This window comes from Vespa velutina, chromosome 2 (genome assembly GCF_912470025.1).
Source record: "Vespa velutina chromosome 2, iVesVel2.1, whole genome shotgun sequence".
Lineage (NCBI taxonomy): Eukaryota > Metazoa > Arthropoda > Insecta > Hymenoptera > Vespidae > Vespa > Vespa velutina.
In genome coordinates, this window is record NC_062189.1 from 12,175,072 (window position 1) to 12,185,787 (window position 10,716).

The 10,716-nt window shown below is 25.0% G+C and overlaps 1 protein-coding gene across 15 annotated transcripts in view; it reads left to right on the forward strand.

The window, feature by feature from the left end:
- LOC124947212 (protein lap4) overlaps positions 1–10,335 on the forward strand; it is a 35,896-nt gene extending 25,561 nt beyond the window's left edge. For 8 of the 15 annotated variants that reach the window (XM_047489045.1, XM_047489049.1, XM_047489039.1 and 5 more), the window contains 9 exons: positions 4,219–4,677; positions 5,069–5,180; positions 5,277–5,333; positions 5,416–5,530; positions 7,054–7,159; positions 7,298–7,411; positions 7,532–7,657; positions 7,859–8,059; positions 8,843–10,335. In XM_047489045.1, the coding sequence (XP_047345001.1) occupies positions 4,219–4,677; positions 5,069–5,180; positions 5,277–5,333; positions 5,416–5,530; positions 7,054–7,159; positions 7,298–7,411; positions 7,532–7,657; positions 7,859–8,059; positions 8,843–9,118 (1,566 nt within the window). In that variant the 3' untranslated portion in view covers positions 9,119–10,335. Of the gene's footprint in view, positions 1–4,218; positions 4,678–5,068; positions 5,181–5,276; positions 5,334–5,415; positions 5,531–5,710; positions 7,010–7,053; positions 7,160–7,297; positions 7,412–7,531; positions 7,658–7,858; positions 8,060–8,404; positions 8,498–8,842 lie in introns of those variants that run through there. The other 7 variants (XR_007100338.1, XM_047489037.1, XM_047489043.1 and 4 more) reach the window with 7 other exon arrangements.
- The last annotated feature ends 381 nt before the right edge of the window (positions 10,336–10,716 follow it).

Consider the following 10,716-nt stretch of genomic DNA (forward strand, 5'->3'; position numbering starts at 1 on the left):
GTATTAATTAATTAATAATTAGGAAGTATAAATTATTCTAATTATATTAATCATAGATGTATGTTCATGTACTTTATAATATGGTAGAACGTACCCCTTTTCCTTTGATGATTTCAAAGAATATTTCTCATTTTTATATGATATATTCCTCTTATTGAGATATTATTAATTATACGAGTGTAGAATATATGTATTATATAAATTATAAACTAAACTTACCAATTTTTTTATGACTAGATATAAGAAAAAAATCTTTGACAAAATCTACAGACACATTTTTCTTAATATGTCTGCATAGGGACTAAAATCTACTCATATATTTACCTCATTAATAAAGTATTTTTGTCTAATATATCATTATTAAATTATATAATGATATAACAGCATATTCATGAGAAAGAAAGTAAATCTCAAAATATTCTGCATTTGTAATAAAAATAGGGCTTACATCGGGAAAATGAGAAAGATGTATACTAATACGAATGACGGATAACATGCGATACTAAAATATGTCAAGCACTAAAGAATATCATAATCAAATCTTTTTTAGGCTTTTCAATAATCTATACAATATTCATAGATCTTTTTATTTTTAATTAGTAGTTTTTTTGTTTATTGCCTTATGTTTTCTTTTTTTATTGTTATTATTTTCTTGTTTTTAATTTAAATATATAAATGTACATATGCATACACATACACACACAAAACAAAATTTTTATGTTATTTAAAAATTACACAAAAAAGTACAAAGATTTAAACAACATTTTGAAGAAGTATTTACCTATCACTTATGACTATTGAACTGCTTTGGATTTAAAATATTAAATAATCTTTTATAAAATAAAATATTCTGCTATATTTTTTATACTATTCTTTATACACTTTAATCATATGGCTATATTAGTCCAAATAAAATGAAATTAAATAATATTTATATTGATCTATAGTGCATTATGAAAACATATGTAGAAATACTATAAGCACTTTTAATGATCAACTATATGCATCGTGAAAAATCACATTTATTATACTATATATACATATATATATATATATATATATATATATATATATATATATATATATAGTATATATATATATATATATATATATATATATATATATATATATATATATATATATATATATATATATCATCTTATATAAGATGACATACATGTTTCAATACAAATTTGTATAATATAATTATCCATGTGCACATTTATAATAACCAAACCTTCATCCTTTTTATAATACATTATAACACACACTGCTGTTGAATAATAATTTTGTTAGAATGATGATAGCATTCAATCAGCATACTAACAATTGAAAATTGTAAATTATTCATAAATGAAAAGTTTCAAAGTTTGTTAATAAAAAATATTGTATCAAGAACAAATATTTTAACAAAAACCTTACAATTGTAAAATCTATAAATCCTTACTATTGTATATTCATTCTAATTTCATTACTTTTACATGGCGCATGAGTTGTACGTTTGTCAGTGTTTTTAGCGTCGCATGCTCTCCTGAGCGTCAAAACAAGACATATTTAACGTGTTTACAGACAGTGGAAGGTGATAGTGCTACTTTGGCTGCCCTCTAACAGGAGTGAGTCGTTCGACCCTCTACTCATTTTCCCTGTGTCTACGTCCATACCTCTGATTCCACAGGATTGTGCCATAATATAAATAATTCTAAGCAAATTCATGATATAAATTCATTATTCATTGTTTATTGCGTTTCCGTGTATATCATTGTTATACAATTTAACTATTGTTATTGCATTTTTTAATAATACTGCCATTATAACATTAGGAGCATTATCGAGAATCTAACTAATGGATGAATTCATTCCGTAATTGGTTTGTTGCTTTGATTATGTCAAGAGATTAAGATTTTCCTAACACTATAAAAGTGTGATATCTTCCTGAACTAAAGATTCTCATGTATATATTGGTCATCTCTTTGTTTATAGGTATCGGTTATAATGAGAAAAATATTTCTGTGATAGGTAGGCAGAAGTTAAAGCGCAGAGTGTTTCTCACTATTTTAATCAGATATTTTCTAGCAACGTTTATACACTGATTCTGAGGCTTATTTCCAATTAACTTTGAAATATTAGGTACATATGGGTAGTGGATAGAATTTTATGGACTGACTTAGAGTTTGTGATGCTTCTGGGCTACAAAATTAAATATTCAGAAAGGTAAAAAGTTGTGATATATGAATTGGCAATTGAATTACTGAGAGTCAGTGTTCTATTAACAGAAGTAATCCATATCTCACATTATAGAATTTTATGTATCATGAACAGAAGTGATATTTTCTGAGAATTCCTTGTTAATGGTGACTATTATATGTCCAGAAAGTGAACATTTGTCATACAGGACATATTTAACTTTTTTCTTAAAAGAATTACACATATTTATAAAATGATCAACTAAATATGTACAGTGCAAAATATCGCACAAATCTATATTTACAATAACACTGAGAAACTGATATATATATATATATATATATATATATATATATATATATATATATATATATATATATAATCATGTGATTATATATATATAATCACATGTTACGGATATTATGCTTAATATACAGAAGTGACATTTTTATATCATTAGTAATGTAGTTTAAAAATATGAAACATTTAACATTTCAATTTGATTATTTGATATCATATTTACTATCACGGAAAAAATAAGGCAAATTAGTACAATTTCTTTCTCAAAAATGTATTAATTTAACTTATTATCTCATTAAATGGTAAATAGAAATTTTATTAAATCATTAATTCATAGAAATTTTTATAATTTTTGACAATTTGAACATTATTATCTTATAATCATAATTTGGTATAAAAAGTCTTATTTTTTATACTATAGATATTATCTTATAGTCACTAGAAAAAATGAATAGTGTTCCATCATTATGCAGATAATGTATCCATAAATAGCAATTTACAATTACATCATAAAAATCATGTACATCAAAAAAAATGAAGAGAAACAAAATTATTGTATTGTTTATAAAACATGTTGCATGTAACACTTGCATTCATTCTAAATTAAAAGTGCTAGTTCTCTACAATGTTCATTGCTACAGTAAACTCATATCATTAATGAGGTATAAATCAGTGTACTGTAATTTATAAATTTTCTATAAATGTTATATGTTGAACATAATTCTAATGGACCAGATGTTTATATATTATTACAAAGTATAAAAATAAGATATTTATCTATTAATAAAATGAAAGGATGTTAAAGCTCCAGTTGATTGATATAGAAGCACAATTTGAACAATGTTTTCATATATCGATGCATAGGATGATTCTGAAAACGATTATATTCGTTGTATTTGAATAATTAATTATAGATAAAAGTCATATATAAATTCAAGTTGATTGACGTTAACTAACAAGCAGTTCCTGGTATTAAACTATTATTTTAAATCATTTTTAAATTTTTATATTGTTTCAGAGTATTCTATAATGCATTGATATGAGTAAAATAAAAAAGGATAGGGTACAAATATTAAGAAACTTTAGAAAAGAAAAACTGGCTTTTTCATATTAATGGAAAAGTACATAAATAAAATTATGTGCAAAGCTGCATTAATTGTTGCAATAATAGTACAATGAAATCACACACTAAAGGAACAAGAAAAAACAAACATAAAACGAATAGATTTGAAACTGATTCCTTTTTAATTCTGACATAGATTTTGTATGACATGTAGTGTCAAAAATAAATCTGTTTCTAAAATATAATGATGAACTTCCTGATTGTACCAAATTATTTATGAAATGCAATTACATATTGCAATATATAAAAAGACTTGTAAAATAGCATTATATTATTTTGCCTATTATAAATATATAGCATATAGTTTATTTGAATGCACACACTATAATTACTTTAGTTGTAAAAAAGCATACATGCACAATTTTATTAATATTTGAAGATTTTTTTTACGAAAAATTTTTATTCAATGAAAATAATATTTTTTGTATATGTTGTTCTCACAATTTTCGTAATATGCACGTATATTCATAATTGTAGAAATATAAACCTGATTTTGTAATATATTCTAAATTTCATCTTTTTTAACATAGCATTTTCATTAGATTTATCTTATCATATCTTTATTAGATAATATCAACGATACTAATATGATTTTGGTCTTATTTATTCAGTGGAAAGAAAAAATTGGAGCATCAATGGATTGTTCTTCAACAAAATCTCCGGTCTCTACTCTTACTACAACTGCAAATTTCAATCGTTCTGCTTCTACCCAAACATTACCTTCCCCAAAAAAGAAGAATTTTACAGTACCTAAACGTAGCATTACATTTGCTGATCTTCCACCAGTTTCTAAAGAAAGCACGGTTGGTGTTCCCTTTTCGCCCACTGTAAGATATAAATCAATATCCAAAGAATTATTCCCATCCATGCATGAAACTTTTCTTACACAATCTCAAATATCTTCCTATCCAAAAAAAACTTATCAAAACCCAGTACAAAATACACAACCACGTTTTCAACTTCCTCCTACACCTATGACTGCTCCTGAATATGTGGGGAAATTAAGTTCTTCAACTTGCTTTAACAAACGACAGATAGCACGCTCTGTTGATGGAAAGGTTCAGGTTGAGGTGGGTTTTGCAAGCATGTGTAATTAAAATTAATGTACTGCTCTAATTATAAAGTATTATAAGGGATATGTTTCATTCACCATCAATTTATTGCATCAAATTTCGTTTGGAATTTATGGCGATATTAAAAAAAATATATACATTATAAAATTAATAATTTATATGATAATTTTTTATTTATTAAAGATTATAAAAAGTTATAGCATAAAAATATCCTTAATTTAATTTGCCATGTATGATAATATATACGATCAATAATTTTAGTTTTAAATGATAATTTCTAATTATTAAAATGTTTTATTAATTCTTTTATTATAATTTTTTATATGTATTTTTAAATTAATATAATATTGTTATTTTTTGTTTTTATTCACATAAATTTTATGAACAGCTTTCACCAACATCATCTCCATCACCGTCACCAGTAAAAATGTCAGTCAGTGATAAGAAGAAATTGTTTGAAAGTGCCATGGAAGAACATCTTAAACCTTCTCCTAAACCAGGTAAAAGAATACTTGGAAAATTATAGAGCAAAATTTATATTCCTATTAAAATATTCTAATGAAGTTAAACATTAAAAAATTTCGTTTATCTTTCAGAAAAAGTATTTAGCTTTTTAAGTCAAGATGAAGTTGAAAAGATGAAACAAGAAGAAGGTAATTCAAATTATGTAAAATAATTATTCATTTAATAATATTCTTTAATTGTTATTGTAAATTGCATATTCTTTAATTATAGAAAAAAAAATTGCAACGTTAACAAGAGATGAATTAAAATCATGGGCCCAACTGGATGAAAATGAAGGTCTTGAAGATCTGGAAGATACAATAGATCAGGATGACAGGCGCCCTAAGTAAGCCATATACTGTATCCATTCTTCGCATCTTCACGTTATGTTTTCATCTACTCTAGTCTGTGTATGAAACATCTAACGTTGAACAAAAAATTTTAATTATTTATCATTATCATTTTTCATTCAAACAACATACAGTATCAAACTCTTGTTCTATTATATAGACTTTGCACTTTTTAGCACTTAGTGAAGAGGCAGTATTTGCTGCTTATTTTTAAGAATTACATACATTTCTAAAGTATACGAAAGCACATGCACGCATATACACGCATATAATGCACCATTTTCAAAAAACTTATTTCATACTTGATTTATTACACTTGTATATAAAAATACGAAGTATTATTATTATTATTATTATTATTATTATTATTATTATTATTATTATTATTATTATTATTATTATTATTATTATTATTATTATTATTATTATTATATTAATATTGTTGTTGTTGTTATTATTATTATTATTATTATTATTATTATTATTATTATTATTATTATTATTATTATTATTATTATTATTATTATTATACACTCACATTTATCATAGAACAATGTAAGCTGGTAATATCATTTATCTTATAAGTATTAAAAAATAGACAGTTACTTCTTCAGTCACGCCATTCTTAAACTACACTGTAAGGATTTTTAAAAATCAATCTTTATAGTTAAATTTTTTTACATACATTATAAAATTTTTCTTACAATGGTAATAATAATAGAAAATGTAGGATTACACAAACAATTAATTTATCTTATGACGAATGTATAATCATTTTATATTACATCTAAGAGTACCATCTGTTTGACATAAAGAATATCATTAACCTTATTTTGTATATGTTTGTATACTTTAAGAGCTTAAATTGTTGCATGCTTTAAAAGACATAATTACAGTACAATCGTATTCCAATTAGGTAATGCTTCTTAAATAATGAGGCATATTGGCTTATGAGCTTAGAGATTACTATAGCAAATATTGTATCTAGGCAGATAAAATATTGCTTGCACTCACTGAAGGAATTAGTAAAAATCAAATTATAATGCATACTTCACTAAAGATAGTAGAGGGAAGATGGGTTACAATTTCATGTATGCCTTGATCATAAGAAGCATGCTTAGGCAGTTTATTTTGTGCAATAAGAATATAGTTGAGAGATTCTGCATAATGAATTAACAATAATAATCGTATAATTACGATAAATTATATCATGTTAATTGAATTATATTTACTAAACATAATTCTTCTTCAATGCTACTTCAGAATATAATAATTACTGTCCAGAATCTATCAGTTCTTGATAATTAGAATTTTAATTATAAATACATCTTATCTGCTGTAATATGACCAGCAGACTAGTTTTTTAATTTTTAAATATTTGTAAATATGTAGTGTATATTTTCTCTTGCCTTTGTACCGTTTATTGCTTTTGTAATTTTTTTTTCTTTTTGTATAAATAAACATTAGAATATTCAGACACGAATGTAATTTGTCAGCATGCATGCTCATTACCTTACAGTAGCAGACTGAGTTCGCGAAGTTCGGTCACTCTTCTGCAGAATGTTCCGAGCACAGTGAGGACAGCAAAGGCAGAACGTCGATTGAAGGAGAGAATGATACAAGAGGTATTACACAATACCATTGTAATGTTTATTTGTGTAATATTATTTTTTATTATATGATTATAATAAAGAATAACATTTTATTTATTCTGTAGCAATGCATATGTTAAGTTTAAAGTATACATTTTCTTTTATCTGTAGGGCTTGATTTCTGATGAAGATGAAGAAAGTCATTTGACTCCTGCTGAACAACGAGCTCTACGAGCAGAAAAACGTGCTGCATGGCGGCAAGCTCGTTTAAAATCGCTTGAACAGGTATAACAGTGATGTTTTATATAGATCTTTATATTTTATTAAAAATTAGAAGTTGGACAAATGGTCGTAATATTAATAATATAAATTTGTAATACATTGAGTACAAAAATTTATTTATAGGATGCCCTTCAGGCTCAAATAGTTATTAAAAAAATGAGCGAAATGATGGACACAACGGATAAGGCAGAAACATTGGAGGATAGGACAGATGCGGATCATATTTCTGATCAAGAAAAGATTACTGAAGTAAGCATTGGGAATGAGATAGCTTTAACGATTGCAGTATCTAATACTACAGTATTTAACCCCTCTTTAGCTATACTATTAGTTGTGTATTAACTTGGTTATTTACTAATTGCTCTTATGTGCTCATGCTTCTAACAATTTAATTGTGAGATGCAATGGTCATGTTACTACAGTGGTATCTCGTTTGTCTTACTACCATAGTTCACTACGTTACGGCCATCTAGCGCAGATTTTCCTAAACTTGCTGTGCGCAGCAAAGTGGGTCCTCCTAAAGAAATACGTGAATCTGAGAAAATAGTGGACGAGAAGGTCACTCGCCGTACTGAAGAATATGTGGATGAAGTGACAGGTGAACGTCGTGTACGAACAGTCGAATACGTCGAGAAGCTAATTGAGCGACAGGTACTATGATTCTAAATTTCGCACAGAATTCATGCACCAAAGTTATTTTATATACCATTGGACAAAAACGATGGGCACAATATCTTCAGAGCACTATCTTTTTAGTCATGTTTTATTATAAATATAAAAATTGATATCAAATATAAAGATGAAAGGTAGATGATAGATAAGTAACTGGATTCATTGATTCATATCTCTATAACTATGTGCCTACAGACAAACTGTGAAAACATTTGAATTTAATATTCAGATGATTCTACACACATGCATGCCTTTGAATGTTAAGCTTAAGCATATAACACATAAGGGGTAACAGTAGTTAATCTTTCTATTTGCTGTTCCAAGAAACCAACTCTCACTCTGGATTTACAACCTGCACCACCTTGAGCAAATGATTTCATTTCCACAGATCACTAACAAAATCTTCTCATACTATTGGTAATGCTCGTTTAGTTTTCTTATATAACACCTTACTAATTTAATTGTTAACATATGTGTTTTTTCTTTAGTTGCTTATTATAATCATTATTAGTATTATTTATATTGTTTTTTTTATAAAAATACTAATGCGAAATTGTTTTATATATTAAATGTTTTATGTTATATTTATTTATAATTTGTTTTATTAGAATATTATTTATTTATTGGATTTGTCTATTTTAGAATGTTGTTATTATCTTCTACATTTTAATTTTATACCTGATTTTGTCTTTTGTCATCTTTGATACTATCAAGAATAATTTATGCATCAATGTTTTACAATAAATATATTTGTATAAATAGGTTGAAACTTTGAGAGAAAAAATTATATCATTGGAATTAAGTAATGCTGAAGATGAAATAGAAAGTATAACTGGCACTGGAGCAAGTGATGCTGAAAGTGAAAATGAGGAACTTGCAAGCCAACGTTCTGGTACAGATATGCTTCAAGAAAAAGCTGATTCTCTTACTTCAGCAAGTGTAACTGAAGGTGCTGCATCTAAACAAAACACAAATATTATTGTTACTATGACGAAGAAAAAAAAACGAAAACAAGGTCGAAAAAAAAATCGACATTGAAAAAAAATAGTAGGCTAAATTATTAATATTAAACTTTTACAAAATTTGTTTAAAAAAAGACAAAACAGTTATCATTATATTATAATATTGTTTTTCAAGTATTTCATATACACAATTTTTTAATCTCATACAATTAGATTATATATATAATCCAACGATTCCTGACTTATTAACGTGTAATTTTTCATATCCATAATAAATTCATAATTTATAACAATAAATTTATAACAACTTCAATGTGATTGCATAACTTAATTCAATTCAATTTTATTATTTTTCTTATTTTTGTCGCTAATAATTTAAGCAATTATTGCAATTCTAATTACTTTTAAGCTCAGGAATCGCTGGTATAATTTACCATGCGATTTATTTTATGGCGCCTTTAACATATTTTTTATTCTAATAATATGCAATATTTGTGCACGATTGAGAAATTTCGTGTAATATCTCAATGTAATCTTATCTTTATATATATATATATTTTAATCATATATAATTAAATGCCATTACAATTATATATATTGATACGTGTCGTCTAAACGTATCATTGTTAATATAAAATGCCAAGAATTTACAAAAATAAGTTAATATAATTCATTAGGTGCATCGATCATACGCAAACGTATTTTCATTGTTAATAAATTATATTCATATGATCCAAAAAAGGAAATTTTTGCTACTTTTTTATACAACTATTAATTATAATTACATACTTATATGTAAACAAATGATTAGCAATCTAGATTTAAAAAATCTGGTGCATTTTTATAGAAGGTACTTTGTATACAATATACATAAATCAATGAGAATATGTGCATATATTATTAACAACATTGATTTACAGCTCATTATTCTGATTTATAGGAATAAAGATCTATATTGAAATTTATTAATGTTTAAAAAAAATAAATACATATATAGATATACATAAGAAACCAAATTAAAGTTTGCAACTAGTATTTCAAATACATTAATATTAATTTGATTTACAAGAATAATATTATTAATTCAATTAAAATTATTCTTTACATTTATAAATGTAATACATTCCATTGTCAAATGTGCTGAAGATCAATTCAATATGATAAAATACTGACTAATGTACTGCTATTAACTATACTTTATTTTTTATACAAAATTCATATTCTAAATTTGCAGGTCCACATAGTTTAAACGTATCTACACATTTTCTTATACTTATTTATTTGATAATATATGTGTAATTACAACAATTTCGTATCAGTGGTATCTATTTACAGTCATTAGATAGGTATATAACAAACTTCTCAATTTTGCACATTTCATATGCTTGAATAATATTCAAGCTTATTATACGTAATAAAATAAAAATGGTTAAAAAAGATTATAAATCACATATCACATAATGTGATTTATATAAAATATTTTATTTATTTAAATGTAATATAAGTAGATTATATTTACAAATTATATGCGTTCATTTTAAATAATTTTACAAAACATATATATTTCAAATATATTCTAAATTGAAATTTAATATAAAAAAATTGTAACATTTATTCTTAGATTTGATATTCTTAGAATTGAGTATTTTAATTTCAAACTTTAATTCATTTTTA